At 47.1% G+C, this 19,133-nt stretch overlaps 1 protein-coding gene across 3 annotated transcripts in view; it reads left to right on the top strand.

Annotated features, from left to right (window-relative positions):
- The window catches only part of NR6A1 (nuclear receptor subfamily 6 group A member 1), a 66,647-nt gene that overhangs the window by 8,885 nt on the left and 38,629 nt on the right, over positions 1-19,133 (top strand). For 2 of the 3 annotated variants that reach the window (XM_090121684.1, XM_090121683.1), the window contains exon 2: positions 4,567-4,623. The exons of the other annotated variant lie outside the window; for it this stretch is intronic. In XM_090121684.1, the coding sequence (XP_089977810.1) occupies positions 4,567-4,623 (57 nt within the window). The remainder of the gene's footprint in view (positions 1-4,566; positions 4,624-19,133) is intronic. 3 annotated transcript variants of the gene reach the window in all.

Genomic DNA, 19,133 nt, shown 5'->3' with positions numbered 1-19,133 from the left:
GTATAGTGTTTGTTGCATACAGCACAGGTACAGCTCTTTAAGCACTAGGGACACTGAACTGCTGTGATTATCTGCTTTCAGTTGTAAGTGAATAGGAACTACACTTAAATATTTCATGTTGTGTTAAAAAGGAAAAAAATTACCAGGAGATGACCTTACCCTGCTCCCCTCTCCAAGCAGTGTTTTGGTGTTTTCCTCACAGAGGTGAGATGAGCAGCTCCACCCGATGTAGGGGAAAGGGGAGGAATGTCTCTGTATGGTAGAATTAGCTGATAAGGGATAATGAATCACCTTTAGCTCAGGTCTGTTTAGCAGCAGCTGATCTGTGGGGCCAGTCAGCCTTGCCTTGGACCCTGGGGAGAGCATGGAGCAAATCTTCCTGAGAGATGTTCCCAGGCATGTGCAGAATAGGAGGTAACTGGGACAACTGTGGGTCTACCCAGAGCGATTCTGCCTTGTTCCTTTTCTGGAGAAATGACTGGACCCATGAATGAGAGCTATTTGCTGCTCACCTTCATGTGAAGCAGGGCTTTTGGTGCAGTTTGCCATGTAATCAGTGTAACCAACTGGGGAAGTGTGAGTGAAGATCTCCCTGTGCTGTCTGGCTCGAGGGGCAGCAGCCGGTTGTTCAGAGTCAGTGGTGGGCGCTCAGTGCTCTGCCTGGAGTCAGTGCTGGGTGATGGGATGGAGCATGCTTGTTGGACTGGCAGATGGCACAAGGCTGCTCTGGAGAGCACAGCTGCTATTCAGAAGGACTTCAGTAGCCTGAAGGAAAGGGCTTTGACTGAAACATCGAAGTTCCCTAAGACAGATGTCAAATCCTGCATCTGGATCATGGGAGCACCATGCAGTGGTGCGGGCTGGGGAGCAGCTCTGCAGAAAAGGATGTGGGGTCCCAGGGAACCTCAGGAGCATGTCTGCAGTGTGTGCTTGTGATGATAACAGCTGACTCTGGGCTGGCTCACGTGGAGCCAGCAGGCTGAGGGGAGTGACCGTTCCCCTGTGTGACCTGTTGAAGCTGCAGCTGCATCACTGAGATGGGAGGTGAGCTGCAGTATGCCTGGAGTGGGCTGCTGGGATGGCTGGGGCAGGAACAGGTGACAAATGAGGACAGGCTGAGGGGATTGCATTTGTTTAGCTTGGCGAAGAGGAGGCTAAGTGGGGATTAATTGGCACTCTTCCTTTAAAATAGATAAAAATGAAGTCAGTGTTCCTCCAGAGGTTTGTGGCAAAAGGTCAAGGCAATGGTTGTGAGTTGTAAGAAAGGGAATTCCTGCTGGATGTCTCTGGGAGCATGGGAATAAAGATTGTGTTAGGAGTGATGCAGCACTGGAATAGGTGTCCACAGGCTATGGAGACTGCATCTTTAGAGATGTTCAAAGCTTAGTGAATGGCTCCCTCAGTAAGCCAATCCAACCTTCAAAACAGGTCTCCTTCCAGTGGAAGATCAGCTGGATCTTTCTTTACTTAATGTCCTTTTCTTTGCAATCACATAAAGCATCACTGCATTTCATCAGACAGATTCATCCGCGAAATTAATTGTCTGCTGGTAAAGCAGTGGAAGATGCAAGTCACTGAGCGTGCATGCTCTCCTGCTTTCTCTGATCGTAGTAGTCCTGCATTCAGCTCAGGGCACTGTCTTGCTCACTGTCTTCTTCCTGACTGTAAGATGGTAACATCTGCTGCTGGGGCACCAAAACTCATGCACCGATACCTTCAAAGTCCAATGCTATGGCACAGGTTTAGGCTAAGTTCATTTCTAGGAGAGGGGTCCATATAGTCCTTCAATTAGCATGAGTGGGACAAGGGCAGCCAGAGGTCAAGAGAAGTTCAGAATAGCATAACCTCTTTTTGCTGGCGTTTCCAAATGTTCCTCATCCTGCACAGCCCTCCAAGCTCTCCTTGTCATCGTGTTTACTATACAGCTGTAAAAGTCAAAGAACAAGGCCTGGCTTGATACAAGGGAAGTTAGAGATCGAGTGGTTGAGAATAGGTAGCATTGTTGTTTAAAACAGGAGAAATAATTGATTTATGTTATGGTGGCCAATTAGGCTGTAAACTGAGAAACTCTTAAAGCAACCCTGTGGCTTCAAGGCAGCTTTTCGCTCTGATTTCTGCTCGGCAAATAAGGGGTACCCCAATAAAGGTCATCAGCTCCATGAGATAAATTATTAATTCCTTTCATGCCACTCTGGGCTTGTAAACAGTATATAATACAGGAAAACAATTGGCATCGTTCACTTACTGGGCAGAGGAAAAGGTCAGAGGGTAAATAGTTGTATTGGCAACAGCTGGTCTTCAGAGCTGAGCAGACTTTTGTCCTTTTCATCTCTTAGAGCAAACCTGTTTCCAAAGTCGTAGCTGGTTGTTGATCTGTATCTCTTAGCTGAATTGTCTTCAGGAATTTCATGTTGCATATAATCATGAAAGTAAAAGGGCTGGCGGGGTAAGGGTGGGTAAGAATGCTTCATCGTCAACCTGGTCAAGGCAAGTTATAGAGAAAGTACCTGTGCTTTGGTAAGTTACTTAAAAAAAAAAAAAAAAAATGGGATGTGATTTGAGATCAGCAGGCTCTGAACACCACTTTGCCAGCAGCATGAGAACAGAAGTGCTGCTGTGCTGGTGTTGTGGGCTTGTCCTGTTGTGTGTCTGGGGCTCTGGGGGTTTGTTGCTGGGTTCCAGCAGTGCCTGCCAGAATGTGGAGGCAAATCTCAGAATTTTGGGCTTGAGCAGAAGGGAGTTGTGACCTGAGAGCGCTGGCTTTGGTGAATGTATTGGTGAGTATACTAGGAACTAAAAGCATACAAAATATTAAGCCTGGACTGAAATTTTCCTGTTCGGTGTAGCTAGGAGATACTGTTGTGCTTCTGTTGTCTGTAACATTTAAAGTGGCATCGTAGGAGCAAGTGTAGAACTACAGGAGTTGAAAAATTCACACCAGGTTGCTCTTCAAATGCTTACTGCTCAAAAATCACTCTTTCAAAGGCATGTGCTACTTGGTTGTCTTTTGCATGATACTCGATGACTAACTGCAGCTGTTTGCAGGTGTAGCTTGCTGCCCAGGTGGTTTCCCCTGCAGCTCTGCCATCTGGCGCTGGGGCAGCAGGTAACCCCCAATAGATGGCCATCTGCTCATCTGCTGCCTCAGCCTTGCTGAAAGCTCGGCTGTGCACAAAAATGGCATCTCCGTGGGCTTACTGGTTGGGCTTGCCAGTTCTACCACTGTCAAAGTAATGCTGCACTTATTTTCATACATATGTCAAAGTATGTATGGCTTTAAATAGGAAAAGCAAGGGGAAAACAAACCACGAGACTCTTCCCAGAAATCCAAAACCGTTCAAAAGTCCTGGGTAGCAAATACCTTTATTTCAGCAGGGAACAGAATAGACATAACCCAGTGCACTTCTGACTAAGCCTGTCATTGCTGTTTCTGTGGCTGGCGTTTAGTGCATTGGGCTGAAGCTGTTGGCCCTGTACTGTAAGACCAGGTCTCCTAAGCAGAGCACTCATGGATGCAGCAGGGAATTGTGGCAGGAAGGTTCTGTTAGCACAGGCATGGTCTGTCTGCCATGTCTGCTTCATGACAGCGGTCTGCTGAAGTGCTTAGATCTGTGTGGTTTGCCTAATTACAGCAGAACTTTTTGCTTCTCAGTATAAACAGTAGTCTTCAGTGAGTTGCTGCTGCCGAATAAATCAGAACTGTAAGAATGTGGAAGATGTGGTTTGGGCTGACAGTGAGCTCTGGCTGTGGCTGCTCTGTGTCTGAGGAATGTAAACTCATAGTGTGCATTTACTGGGTCTTGAAGATAAATATGATAATGGTAAACTTGTGGTATCTGCTAGTATCAAAATGATGAACACTGATGATGCCCAACTTGGGCATTTGTGGTAATGGGATAAGAGTAAATGTTGTCTGTTTTGAGGAAGATCAAGATCCAGAGAGAACACGTCTTCATTCTACCCAGTCTCAGATTAGGATTGATCCTGTCACTGAAAAATGACTTTTTCTTGGTTTGGCTCCTGGAAAGTTGGATCCTTCCCAAAATGCAGAGGGTACCTGGCACTCCCTCCAGATCACATTCTGACTGTGGTTTTTATTAGCAAAGCACGGGAAGGTTGGTCTGTTTGCTCTTTCAGCTGTTACGAAATAAAGCTTTTGGAGTGTCTTTGTCTTTAAAGTACTTCTGGTACTCCTTTGTTCTGTGTGCTTCTGGAAGGGAATCTGTCTTCCTATCAGGGATCTCCTGAGATTGCACTGGACACAGACAGCGTGGCATCTCTTCACTTTGCAGTAGTGCTTCACTTACAGGATGATATTGTATGCAGCTTAAAGCTGTCAGAACTTGGATTTCTTCACGGTGAAAATATTCTTAAACCACTGCAGATCAGATTGCTGGATGGCTGCTGTGAAAGCAGGTCTGCAGATAATGGATGTGCAAGAGAGAGAGGCTGTAAAAGAGGAAGGGGGAAAAACTGCTTCTCAAATGTAAATTTTCAAAATTAAAGGCTTCTTAAGCACCTGGTAAAATGCACATCACAACTTTCTCATTTTCACTTTCCCATTAGCTACAGATGTGGAGCAGATGAATTCTTCTCCTGTCCTTCCTATGAGCTCCATGACCAGTAAGTACCTCTTTTTCTTGCTGCGTATAATGAGGTGGTAGTTCTTGCTCAGAGATCATGTAAAGAGATGCATCGTACTTCCCTGTACAGACTTGGAGAAGTCTGCAGTGTTTACTCTCAGAGATGAGGGCCTGATGCTGGGTTAGCTCTTCCCACAGAAGTAGCGCCCAGCCGGTCTGCAGTCACTGCTGAGCAGCAGAAGGCTGCACGGGGGGCTTTTCTGCTGGAGACACATCAGTGAGAGCTGTAAAGTTGATGCCTGAATGTTACAGAGAGAGTGAAAATAAAATGTGAGGTGCTGGTAAATTACCCGAGGTAAAAGTATCTGAAGTGTTTCTGTATCACGCTTGGAAACTCAGTAGCTGGAGATCTGTACTGAAACTGAGAGCAGACAGTAAAATCCACTTCACAGTACGACTGCTCCGGTAGCATTCTGTGACCAGGACGCTGCTCCACACCTAAACCGTGAATTCGGAATCCTGCCGAACTCCATCTAGTGGTGCCCGCTGTGCGCGAGGGCCGCGTGCTTTGTTGGGTAGGATCCACTAGGTGGCAACAAGTCGTTGTCAGATGTTACGGACCAAATTCAAACAATTGTATTCCAAATAGAGGGATGATCTTTGTGCAGACTCTTTATTTAAAACAACTTATGTCATTTTTGGAAACACTGGAGTTCTCAAGTGTGGCAGACTAAGAGCAGGCATCCATTTAAAAGCAGTGCTCAGATGCTCCCAGCTGCTAAAAACCTGTCCTGTTCCAGGACACAGCCTTGCCTCCTGTTGTGTTGGTGGCACTCGGTTTGTTGGAGGACTGCTGTCCCTCTGCCTCGAGAAGTGTAGAGCAAATGAGAACATTGCTTAATGTTCTGTTCAATCTTTGTAGCCTGAAAAAGCTTAGACATAATGCATGAGAGGCCTCAGTGCAGTAAAAAGTATTAAAACAGAATTTAATTTTTACCATATTCTCACATCAGGATATATCTGCCAAATACTAAAAGCAAAGGCTGTCTGATGTGAGTTGAGCAACCTTCTTTTTCCCTTAAGTGATTGATTATTATTGCTAGTCTGAATGTGTCTAGCTACAGCTTTCTTGTCTGTTATCTTTGAACTGAAAAATGCCTGTCTATATTGATATAAACTTCTGACAAACCAAATAAACTGAGCTCTCTGAGTTCTTCCGATGTCTTCCTGTCTCGTGCTCTGTGGGTGCAGTGTGCAGGCTGATGGCAGTGCCTGCTGTAGAGGCCCCTGGCATGCAGGTCCTGCTGCGCGTCCTGCAGGGCTGTGGTTGCTGCTGGCATGGAGCAGCTGGTGCCAAAACATCCAAACTGTCCCAGGCATGAGTATCCCAAACTCCTGGACATCTCTGCTATAACCTGTTCCCTCCCACCCTAGTAGATTTTTTTCTTGCTGTCTCAATTACTAAATGAAAGTAAAGAAAAAGACAAAAGGACTTTCACAGTGGAGCAGGAAATGGAATTCTTATGCATGTTTGTGCTTTCAGAGAACGTAACTGTGCAGTGTCTGCCTAAACTTCCTGCTTATGCATTAGCGAACTGTACTGTAGGAACATTTCTTTGTTCCTGAAATGTTTTATCTGGAATAACTGAAGTGAGTTATTCTCATATTTGTTTGCAATAAGGATGAACATCTGTCAGGGATTTCTTCCATGTTTTCATAAAGACGTGGAGAAAACCAGTGGTATTTCAGTGTTTAAAATAACATTAATGTGCTTTCTTATTTAATAACCCATTGGGAGAAGTCCACATTGTGCAGTCATACTCCTTGAGTCTTCCAAACATGCTTTACAGTTTCAAAAGCAAAATGTCCACCTGCATCCACACCAAGCTGGTTTTGTGGCTGTTCCAATCAGTTCCGTGGTGCTCCAGAGAACTTTCTAGATGTGACTGCAGCCCCCAGCCCACACTGAGCATGCTGGGACTGTGCTCACTGGTGGTGGCTGACACTGAATGGAGCCCCTCTGCCACACGTGGGAGGGCTTAGTCTAAAGCCTCAGTTCTGCATGGAGCAGTCTTCAGCTTGTCAATCTGTTGAACTCAGCAAGGCGGTCCTGACTAAAATGAAACAATTTTGTCTTCTAGCAGAATAAGCAAGCAGGGATTTATTACTAAGATTCACCTAATTGGAGTTCAGATGTCCCTAGCAAGTTGTTCTGACTTGAAGTGTGCAGCAGGTGTACAGCTGGTGGCTGTGCAGTGCCCTGTGCTGCGTGTCTCAGCAGGCTGCTGCCAAAGCACCTCGTCAGCAGCTGCAGGAGTAAGCATGGCTCAGGGAAGTGCCTGCGCCCATTTAGCAGTGAATTGACTGTGGTACTGCTGGGCTGAGCAGTGCTCACCTGTCCTCAGCTGGCTGTGCCCAGCACCGTGTCCTGGGGTCTTCTCTTAAGTAAATCATGTCTGAAGTTGCATTCAAATGTGTTCTGTGTGGAGAAAGGTACTTGAAGTCACTGGTAAGTGCCAGTAAGTAATCTATTTTTGCTCTTCAGTAAGCTTGCTTTGTGTAAAACTTCACTTAAAGAACACAGCAAGAATATTTATATTCCAAGATAATGTTTTTAATGTGCTTCAGTAGTACAGACTGGCACAGAAATGCACCTGATCAGGCTTCCGTATTTATACAGATGGCTTGTATGCTTTATAAAGGACCCCCCATAGAAGCAGCGTGGACTAATGCTGTCTGCACTGAAGATGGCTCATGATTGCTTTCTTGTACTTGGAACAGAAACACAGCCTTGAAAAAAGCTGTGCTTGTGCCCTGTTAGAATATCTGCTTTTCTACAAGGTATGCTTATTTTATCCCAAATGTACTGCTTTGTAGAACATTCATCTTTTGGGGGTGGGCTGCCAGGTAGCAAAGAGCATCCCTATGGGCATGTGCTCCCTAAGGAGCAGGGCTGGCACGTTCCGCTGCTCCTGCTGAGCCCCAGTGCAGCCCTCTGGTTACTGGCAGGCAGAACTTGACTCAGCTTCTCCAGCAGCAGGCATGCGTCCCCTTCGTGCCAGGCTCAGCCCCAGGTGAGCAGCACGGTCACGCAGCCTCTTAGCCAGCTGGTCCGCAGTTTGCATTCATTGATCAGTGAGTTGATAGCAACAAAAACCCACCGACAGCAATGAATGTTGATTGCAGCCATTAGATGCTGGGCCGGGGCAGCCCCGCTGTGCTGTGTGCCCTGCAGGGCAGGCGGCACTGCAGTCCTTGGTCTCAGGGCGTGCAGTTGTTTCAGGGCTTCTTGAATCTTGGTGACTTCTGGAAACGATGTTTATGTGGGGAGGATCGTAGAAAAACATTCTGTGCTCTGCTAACAGCATTAAAATATGACATAAATTACCTTTTACATAAAGGCAATTTCTTTGGTTACTCACAGATTCCTGCTGGCAGGCAGGAATCTTCTGTAGCTTCTGTAGCTCAGATCATTCCCAACTGTAGCACGAGGCTGAGAACTGCATACTCATCAGCGCACCTTCCCCCTGCTGCCCTGAAATGATTGTCCAGCAGTTCTTCAGCACAATCCCTGTCCTCAAACTTGATGAGGGCTGGTTTCATTCCAGAAATACTTGTGTTACAGCAGTATGACAGACATCCTGCCCAAGTGTTTGTCCTCTTGGAGATTACTGCAGAGCCACCAGCAGAGCTTGCACAGGGCCACGTGCCCTGGCCAGGAGTGCTGCTCCGTGATGAGGGTCTGTGTGGCTGAAGGCTTTCAGACCCTCATGGTAGGGAGGCTCTGGTGGTTGGGGTTCCAGATGCCCAGTACTGGCAAAAACAACGTGATAAGGGCCTGTTCTGTTTTAATTCTGCTGGATCATGTGCTATGAGCAGATAAAGGTGCAAAGTGTACTTCCAGGGAATAGTTGTCACTTTCGGGAGTCTGCGCTTTCTTGTGGGACTGAGATAAATATCTCGTAGCTATGTACAGGAGTGAAACTGCGTGTGATCTCTCTTACAACAGCCCAAACCAACAGGCGTGTGCTCTAAGTCATTCCCTTATGGGATCTGTGGTTCCCGTGCTCTTGTGAGGGTGCTGTTACAGCAGGCTGTGTGTGGTGCAGCCAGGTGGGACAGCAGAGCAGGTGCTGCTGAGCTGTGTGTGTTCACCCCTCCTTTGAAAGGAGGGACATTTGCCTGTGTGCCTGCTTGCACAGTGACAATGTGAGTCGTGGGAGCAGCTGGACCCTGTGGGGAGGAATCCAGTCCTCTGGCAGTGCTGCTGGTGAGCAGCTGCTGAAACCCAGTGCAGGCTCCTAGGAGCAAATGAGCTGACATTCCAGAGCTGCTTCTAGCTGAGCTCAAGTTGCCAGTCCAAAGGGGATGGATTCCCCTTCTGCTGTTCTGAACATGTACCATCCTCAGGTTTGTTTCCAAGTATACCATATGTTGTAGATATGTTACTACTCTTGTGGTGTCCGCACAAAATCTTCCTTTACTCTCAGATACTTTGTTTTGCAGAAATTCTGGTCCAGCTCATAGTCTTTTAAAAATAGAAAACCACCATTTCTTAAACATCAACTCATTTTTTGAGAAAGTAGAACTGGAAAAGCACCATCTCTGTAGCTTTCAATATGATCTGTAAATCACAACCTGCTAATAGCAACCATATATATATAGCTATGAAGGTTCAAGCTCCGTTTAACAGAGGGTTTGTGATAAACCTCAAGGTACAGTCAACGGTCGATGGTTTTTCTTAGTTCTCAAACTCACCGACAGCGTTGAATGTTCACTGAAGCTATCCAAAGATGGCTGTATACATGTACTGTGCATATTTTCCATGCATATGTTTTCCATAGACTAGCAGTGGAAACACTGCTGAGGGCTGCACATTCTTTATTGCGAAGTCTTAAACTGCTCTGAGTATTCTAATTACAAAATGGAGTATTTTAATTACAAAATGGAACCGTGAGGACTAATGAATAGCAGAAGTATAATGATACTGTTATCAGTGTGAACTTGACTTAGCGCTTCTTAAAACAGCTTTGAACGTGTCCGAATGGCTGTTGTGACACAGCCTTTCTTCCTGTGGATGTGTGTGTTGTCAATAGCTGCTCTAAGGTTTTTGTAACGTTTTGGAACCTGAAGCTTGGGTCACCCTCCAAAGGCAGAGCCGTAGGTGGGGTTTGGCCAGGCTGATCCTCAGCCACGTGATTCCCAGTGGATTCACCCACTGCTGAAATGTTTTCTGTGCCGGCTGCAGCAGGGGTGATGCTCCCAGCCTTGGAATTTGGCATTTAGTCTCTTTAGATTTCTGTATTGTATCCAGTCATCTTCACTTTTTTCCACCTGGTTTGTGTGGTTTGAGAGAGAAGCTACTTGCAGCTTATTTTTAGAAGTGGAATCTGCTGCTGTTCCTGAAACAACTGCAGGGAGTGAAGCAGAGCTCAAAAAGTTAGCAGGAATTGTTTCACTGTAAAATTCTGCAGACTGTTTCAATTCAGCTTTTCCTCTCATCCTAGGGCCAAGAGTTCTCTATGAATGTAACTTAACAACCTGTGTATTGTCTGCAAAAGTAGTTAAAGCCAATCAGTTGTCTCATACTGTGCAAGCTGTATGTTCATGTGGGAGATGAGCGTGTTCCCAGGATACAGCTTGGAGTCACTGCTTACATGGACTGATCTTAATGGTAGCATTAAGCATCAACTGATCCTGAAAATTAAAAGAACTCTGCAAATTAGTCTCACCTTGTTCCTGTAATCTTTTCTGAGTAGGAGCTGGAGGAGAAAAAAGCAACAAAGCAAAGCAGCATTGCAAACAAGCAGCGATCAGCCTGGAGCAGCAATCCTTGTGGTGCCGCACAGTGACCACATGTGCCATGTGAGCGTACAGCAGGGAAAGCACATACAGACCGAGCCCAGCACGTTAGTATTTACACACTACGTTGTGAGAGAGAGGCTTTTTCCTCAGTTCACATCTTCCTCCCTTCGTGCCCCCAACCTCCCACTTGGTCCTGCTGTCACCTGCAGAATGCTCCGTGCACGATGGTGGTGCAGGCGCACAGCAGTGGTGGGAAGGCCGGGTACAAACGCGTTTGTTTTGTCTCAGAGCAAGCTTTAGCTGTGCCGTGAGAATGTTCTTGTTGTAGATGTGAGCGTGTAAGCAGTGATGCCGCAGCCAAACAGCTTTCACGTTTAGCACTGATGCTTCTGTTTCTTCACCCTGCCCCAAGGCTCAGTGGAGGGCTGCGGGATACATCTTGGGGTAAGGTGAGATCAGGGCACAAAGGGACCGATCTGCACCATTTGCCCTTTGGGATCGTAATGCTACAATATTATCCCAGAGAAAATAAACACAGAGCTCTTCTGGGACCGGACAGAAATGAAACTGATAACTGTTTCCAATGATTTATGGAGGATTTCACAAGTTATTGTGATTCAGTTTAGAGCTGACAAATTTGCTGGTGGATGCAGCGTAACTCTGGACCTGTTTGAGGTGTTTGACTTAATAACGTATGACACCTTAAACTGGTATGATACAACTTTGCTATGGCAAATGTTAAAAGGATTAAAAAATGATAAATGGGGAGGTCTCAGCATAATTCTAAATGGGAACCTGACCAAGTTGATGACTTATGAGTGACTGCACTGTGTTGTAAAGCACTGCTCTGCACACCTGGGAGAAACGCTGTTTCAGCTGTTGCAGGTTTTTGTTCTTTTGTTTTACATGGAAAGATGAAGGATAGATACAGACATAACTCCGTGTCTCTAGATAAACAGCAGAAATGAATGTTTTGGTACAGCCAAATGCAGAGTTTGATGTTTGGGAACAAGGACCATTGACTGTTCTGGCACCAAGGACTCTTCTGTAAGCAGCAGTACTTGCTGTGTCAGGTCAGTGACTGCACACGTGTCTGTGCAATCTAACTACAGTGAGCTATTACAGGGACAGAGGCTGCTGCATCTGCACTTAGTTCTCCTGTAACTGCTGAAACGTACTTTGTCCTGGTGAGTATGGGCTGTGCTACAGAGATCGCTGAACAGGAAGGGTTTCTAAAAAGGTGAGCGGAGAGCAAAGGAAATAATCAAGACTACTGTCAGTCTGTTTAGCTCAGTGTCAGGATCAAGTTGATCAAACCAGTGGTATGTACATGAAAATTGCAGATAAAGTTCTCTGAAGCACACTAATGAAAGGCAGAGAGTTCTGTCCTGTCTGTTGGTACCCTTACCCACACCGCAGAGCACAGCAGAGCTGCCCTGAGCTCCGTGGTGGTTCTGGGGCTGCAGGGAAACAGAGCCTCGAGTCTGGGCTAAGTAGGGAAAAATGTTCTGGCTTCACAAAACTGGTGTGATCTTTTGTTGCAAGAGATCGTGGAAGAGTGAAAAGCTTCTTTTGAACTGCAGAGCGATAATGCTGCAGCAAAACAAAGATGAAGCAGAAGCTGAAACAGCTGTACTTTTTAAATGGAACTTGCTTTACTTTCCTATGGCAAACACACAAGCTCTCAAAATCAAACCCCCCAACGCGTTACCTGCTAAAAGTAGTATCTGTCAAATGTGCTTGCAGGGAGAACTGCTCTGGGCTGGAAGATGCTGCATTTGGGGGCTTTCTTGCTGACCTACTTACATAGGAGCGATCACACTGGATTAGGCTTCAGCTCAGTATCTGTCTCTTAAGTTGTTTTTGTGCAGGGATCAGCCACGCAGCATTGCCAGCTCTGCCTCCCTCTTCCCCAGGGACCAAAGGGAGGTGGGAGCAGCTCCTGCAGCAGGGCAGTGGTGCTCCTGCACCCTGGGGGCTCCTCTGAGCAGAGCTGTGGAGCTGCAGTGTGTGAGGAACAAAGTGATCTCAGCCCAGGATGTCTTTATTTCGTACATCTTCATCTTGTTTTACGTAATGTAAGAAATCTTCTGTTTGATTCAAAACAAAACCAAAACCAAGGGATGGTTGGGAGCTCTGCTGAATTGCAGCTATCAGCTACAACGAAGCAGATCCAAATGGTGGTTAATGGGCACACAGAGAAGGACATAAGTAGGAGAAACTTGCATATTTCTTCCTAATCATCTGCTGTCTTCCAGATGGCTTTCAGCTCCCTCTGTCTCAGCCTCTGCATATTCAGTAACCGTGAATGAATTTTTCTTTGTGTGGGTTCTCCAGCAGCATCCCTGTGAACTCCTCTTATCCCACATCTTTTACGTTTGTTGCCCCAAAGATTACTGTCAGTATTCATTGTCAGGATAGCTGAGATTCCTCAGTGTTAAAAATAAGTTCCTGCAGTTGTGCTCTGACACGTCTAATGCTGGGTAAGCAGCTTCTGTAGACACAACACCACTGTCTGTTGGTATATCCAGCATGCTAGTGATTCTTCATCACTGAAATATTTCTCCTGCGTTATTACAGTGTTGAGCTCAGGTAAGTACGTCCTCCAAAGGTACCGCTGAGCTGAGTGCTCTTGTTGATGGCAGCTGATCAGTGCGAGCACCAAGGCCCAGCCTGGGTTCTTCCTTTTGGTATTTTTAGAACCTACTGGCACAGCTGTCAGTGTGGCAGTTCTGTCAGCCTAAACTACTTCTGCTGTGGAGAATGGACTTTCTGCTTTCAGATGGGAAACAGTTGGACTTGGCTGGGCTTTCTATGGTAGGATGTGCAGAAAGTGCTATCTGCTCTTACACAAGTCTCAGCAGAGAGGCTGGAGATATCTTTATATTTTTCTGAAACACAAAACGTAGCTGGAGATCAGACTGTTGAAGAGAATCCTGGTCTTTGGAATTACTCTCTCCTTTGTTTCTGAACAGCATGCTACAAAGCCTGCTTTATGGGCATTGCTACATGCACCTTACCAGGAATCGTTTTAGTGCTTCAAGGCACTGAAGAAAAGTGCAAAAATCGCATCCATACTTTTCTCTTGACAGAGAAAATGTGTGTTGCAAAGTAATCAGAAGAGAGATCTGAAGAGTTCTTCTTTATGCGCTTCAATCTTGAAAGAGCAGACTGAAACGTGGTCCTCACTGCACAGGGAAGGGAAGGTCCCTTCTGAGCAGGGGCAGCACCTTGGCTGTAGCAATGTGCCTGTGCTCACAAACTGATACTGCCGAAAAATAGAAAACTGTCTGCTTTGAAGCGGTATGGATGGAGAGGGATCAAATGAAGGATTTGCTTTTCACAGTCATGTCCTATTCATTGCAACTTGTCCTTTGAAGATGGTCTGTGTTTTTCAGCTGTATAATCCAATTCTCATCTGCCAGACTTCTAGACTTGCAGTTCTTCTCAAAAGAAATGCCTCTGAAACATCACTTTTTTTGGCTCAGCTTAGAAAGCCTGGCACCTCTGGGCCAACTCTACGTTGCTGTCTTGAAGCATGTATTCAAGATGTATTTAATATGGTAAAGATTTTACTTCTAGTCACTACTAGTTAAGTGCATAAAGCACCTATTCTTTTTCTTCCTGTGGAGGCCATGCAGGTCCCCATTTCCTCACTGTGTGCCCATTGCTGTGCTGGCAGCACCAGATCCCACCCAGCCGTGGCTCAGGTGTCTCTTTTACATCTGTGTGTCAAAGGATGTGATACAAGTCAATGTCCTCTGTCTGCAGAGCATCAAAGGGAGTTGTAGTTCCAAGTGCACTGCTTCCTATAGCATTCGTGGGCACGTGGATACAGCTAGGTTTCTCTTATTACTGAAAGATAACGTTGTGTAGTGTCATAGATGGGAAATAAGATAAGCACAAAAAAAACCAAAACAACACCTTAGAGACCACTGATCTTTTAGATCATCCTGAGGGTAATGAAGAGGACACCCAGTAATCTTTCACACAAGTGTGGAATGTTCAAGCAGTCTGTTTCCTCAAAGCTGTGACCTGTGTGCTTCCCATGCAACCCACACAGACCTTATTTTTGAGACTAAGGATTCCTTCTTGCCTGTGCATTTAGCATCCGCTTCTCCACTAAGGCCCCGGTGCTGCAAAACATGGGGAAGGAGGAGGGGAAATGGCTCCCATATGCCGAGAGCCGCAGATGCGAGCGTCCTGCTGAGCCTGCCTTGTGCTGCACTGCTGCAGCAGCTGCCCCTGGCTTGCGTGGCCACAGTCCAGCACCCATGGCTTCATGGGCACCCTGAGAAGCTCGATCTGTTAGCTCTCCTTTTATGCTCTCTCCTACAGTTGTTTGATCCCACTGTCTGCATTTTCTCCTGGGCTGTGATGAGAGCACAGCTGATGTAGGGCTGTTCTGTGCCAGTTATTGAAGCGCAGCGATGAGCTAAAATGTGGTTAGAGTACTGTTTGAATTGAGGATCCAATTATTATGCTGTTTTACAGTTTTCCTTTTGCACTGAATTCATTGGTACTTAGAAACTATTTTCTAAGATTTTAAGATACTTTCTCTGCTTCCCCCTTCCAAGCACTTCCACCAGCACACGTGTTTGCCCAATACCTGGTTCTTCTGACTAAAACAACTCAGCTGTCAGTAGAGAGGAATCTTTTCCACAAGGCAGATTTCTCTTGGAAACACTTTGTGGTTTCACAATGACAACCCAGAAAGCATAGGTTGGTATCTCAGACACTGAGCACCAGTGTCAAATGGCAGATGGTAAAATCCTTATACACGAGTAAATGCAAAGTTCTGGAAGAAGTCTGGTTCTTTTCAGACAGAGCAACAAAACCCGCTGTCCTCTAAGGGTTCCCCAAAGCTCCCGTGGCACAAAGGAAACGGCCCTGCTGCACTCCAGCAGTGCAGTATGTTCTTCATTTGCAAAGCGTAATGCCGAGCACTGCATCTCTCCGCTGGTTACTGAAGGTAAAAATGAATTAAATAGGGCAAGCAAAGCTGCAGCTAAGCTATTATGTATTTCACATTGCTTAGTGTTTGGCATGTGGGCCGAATGCTTTAGATTATAAGGCGTAAGCCTTTCAGAACCTTAAGTTATTTCAAAATTAAATGGATGACAGGCACAGGTCTGCTGCATGGGTTTGATTTTCTTTGTGTATTAGTAGAAGTAGTAAGCAGTGTCTATGTAAGTATCTAATGAAGCTATTTTCTACTGTTACAAGTTTACTATGAGAAACAGAACTGAGACAGCACAACATTTTGAATAAAACAAATTGAACAGATTCTCAGAAATGTAGGTCACAGTAACAGATGACCTATACACGGTCCTAGTTTTTGATGCAACTGTCTAATCTGCTCTGAGAGTACTAGCCAGACATCATTCCTAATTGACCTTGATATTCAGTGAACAGAAAGAAAGCTAAAGCCACGCAATGTTTAAATCTTCAGCAGAAGAAATATGTGGTGAATTTGAATGCGTTCTCTGTCATACTTAGAATCCATGCTTGTCTGTGAACCTTGGTCTGCAAATGTGTTGACCATCTGAGAAATCTGAATTTGAGACCCCAGCTAAGGGAACATGACTCTGAACAACACTGCTGTCAGCGCGGCACGGCTGGGTGCCCAGGCTCTGCATTGGGCTGCAGTGATTGCAGGCTGGGAGAGCCGTGGCTCCTGGGCAGGTGGGCGCAGCCTGGGCCGGGTCCTGCAGAACGGGACCTGCGGGCAGCCAGACTGCAGGCACTGTCATCGAGTAAGCGGGAGCTGCTGACACTTCAGGGCCCTGCAGTGCAGCACAGCCATGGATGTCAGCATGGCAGAGGGGCCTGGGAAGTACTGTGGGTTTGGTTAAACCCTTACCACTCTGTTTACAGACCAGACTAACCCTTTTTGTTCGTGACCCTGACTTTAAATGCGTTACTTGCAGCAAGCACTACAGGCTTCCTGTCTGTGTGCTAAAGCAAACGTGTGGGCTGCTGGGAGGGCCAGGAGGAATGAAGCAGTAAGACCTCATGATCTCTTTTCAAGAAAATTATCATCTCATTTAGATTACCAGTTAAGAATCAGTAAATGTACCTCAGCAGGGCTTCAGACTGATAACCTCTGGTTTGCTGGACCTCACAAACTGCTCAGTGTGCTTCTTTGGCTGGCACTGACCACACGGCGCTGCCATCAGCACTGCAGTGCTGTGTCCTGGCTGGAGGAGCAGGGCATGGCTCCAACCCCACCGTGCACAGCTGTAACACAGCTGGGATGGAAGGCAGCCCTCTGCTCAACCAGCACTGCTGCTGTTCTCTTAGAGCAGCTGCACTCACGTGCACGGCGGTACAGGGAACACAAAGTTTGGTTGGTGCTGAGATGCAGCATTTCAGAGTTTGTAGTTTCTGGAAATGGTGACTTGTGGCTGCTGTATGGATGGCTGCCGAGCTGTGCACACGGCTTTTGGGTGCTACAGGGAAACTAAGAATGAGTGAAGTCTATGTAAAAAAGTAATGTTATCAACCTACATATCAGATCTGTGATATAGAGACACATGACCGTCTTCTGAAGTTGAAATGTTTGAATTATGTCGATAATATGGTTCTGAAGTGATGATGGCATCTGTTGGTTATTATTGAGATAAAATGAAATTCTGAAGATTCCACATCTTTTGTTAAATTGCCACACTTGGTCGGACCTGGTGCAGTTATTGGCAGCTGAGCCTTGTCATGAGTGTTAGCTATTAATGAGCGCTCAGACTGCATGCACCGCGGGATGCTGCAACTGCTGCAACTTCAAAGTCTGTCTGTGGTTAAAAGGTTTCTTCTTTTTTTGTGAGTCTTCATAAACTTTACGCGGGAATAGGTGTAAGTGGAGGTGGGAAAGCTGCTACCTGTTACTTCTGGGGGAAGGTTAAGAACCTGACCCAACAGGAACTTCAGCAGCTATCAGCATCCTTTCCTGATGTGCACGACAGGATTATTCCATCCCAGCCAAGGTTACAGACATTTGCAGGCAGGGATGTGCTCAGACATTCCTTTTACAGCTGCTCTCATTAGGCGCAGGCTCTGCCAGCCTCTAACAGGACACTTCCATTCTGAGCAACATGCTCAACAGGTATTAAAAGTGAGCTACCTAATTGCTAGGCAGAATACAAACGATGCATGTTCTCTTTTTAAGTAGCAATTTCAAGAGATTTTAATTTTTTTAATTTTAGAACCAGCCTACTGATGAGCAGCTGGTATCAGCACTCAGAGGAAGCAGAAAAGGTGGCTGCAATGTAAAGTACAGCAGTATTTATTCTACAAGTGCTTTGCTGGTAGATGCATCAATGGCCATAACTTTTAATAGACATCATCTGGAATATTTTCATTCAGAGGCTCCTTTTGATGGGTCCTCCTGAGTCAGTACCAGCAAGGAAAAACAGAAAGGTCAGAACAGCTTGGGGATTTGTGTCACCCAAGTTCTACTGTGAAGTAATCCATCCATGCCACTGTACTGCAGCAAGAAGAGAATACAAGGAAATTATACAACGATGCCGACAAAACCGATTCCCAGCACAAGTGCTTACATTCATGTTTCTATTTCCAATGCTCTGAAACAGCATCTGAATGCACTGTGAGCCGGCCCCTCGCATACAGGGATATGTTAGGTCACTGTTATTCGTAGCACACTGGAGAAAATTTCACTTTTTCACAGCCGTGCGTGGTTTGGCCATCCCTACCCTGCCACAGGGAGCAGCAAACAGCCAGCCCCGCTTTCTCTTTTATGCTGCTTGGCACTGCTGCAGCTCAGTGACACACGCGTTTCCCACTCGCTCTGTGTGACAGCTCTGTTTGTTCCCTGGGTGAAGCAGCGCTGCTCTGTGCTGCAGCCCGGCCTGTGGCTGTGTGTGGGCGCTGCGAGCCTTGGGGCAGGGCTGTACCTGGTGGGGATGGCTGGGGAGCAGTTCTGGCAGGCGAGGGGCAGCCTGAGCTCCTGGGGCACCTCCGCCCCCAGCACGCAGCCAGGGCAGCTCTGCGTCCTACAAAGCCCCGCGCTGGGCCCTGATCTCTGTAACTTCTGCTCATTGGCTCCAGGCAGAGGATTAAAGCCTGTCTCTGAGGAGCCCGTGCTTTAATTCTGGGAGAGCATGGGAGAAGCGGGGCGATAGGAAGCACCAGACGCTGAGTGTTTTGTTTTCCTCATTTATTGCAGTTTGCCAGGTGCCACGGCTCAGGGTTCCTACCACACCTGCACGGAGCCTCCAGGCTGCCCCCAGCCACCGCTGCCCCCAGGCAGCCGCACCGCTGAGTGAACGCGGGGGTTCCGTCCGCGAAATCCCTTTTTCCCTCCCCGCGTGACTTCTGGCCCGCAGGGGCTGCAGAGCGGCGGCAGGGCCGTGCCCGCAGGGCCGTGCCCGCAGGGCTGTGCCCGCACGGCTTCGCGCCAGCTGGGCGGTGCGGAGCGCCCGGCGCGGTGCAGCCCCGCGCTGACGGCAGCGCCGCATCAAAAGCTGTAATTTCCTGTGCGCTGCAGCCCGGCTCTGCCGCTCCAGCTTTGTGTCCCCCGGCCTGTGCCTGCGCTAACAGACCGCTATTGTCCAGCGGCGAATGGTGGCTGGCAGCGAAGAATTGCTGTCTGGTTTCTATTCAAATCCAGGTACGGGCGCATGAATGGAGACGCCCGGCAGCAGCGCGAGCCGCGGGCGCCCAATGCGGGGCCGTGCGGGAAGCGCCGCGGCTCGGGGTGGGGTTTAACGCCGCTTTCTGGTACTGCTGAGA

Source organism: Phasianus colchicus, chromosome 19 (assembly GCF_987193195.1).
Source record: "Phasianus colchicus chromosome 19, bPhaCol1.hap1.1, whole genome shotgun sequence".
Lineage (NCBI taxonomy): Eukaryota > Metazoa > Chordata > Aves > Galliformes > Phasianidae > Phasianus > Phasianus colchicus.
The sequence above is the reverse complement of the archived record's forward strand: the minus strand, read 5'-3'. Positions and strand labels throughout refer to the sequence as shown.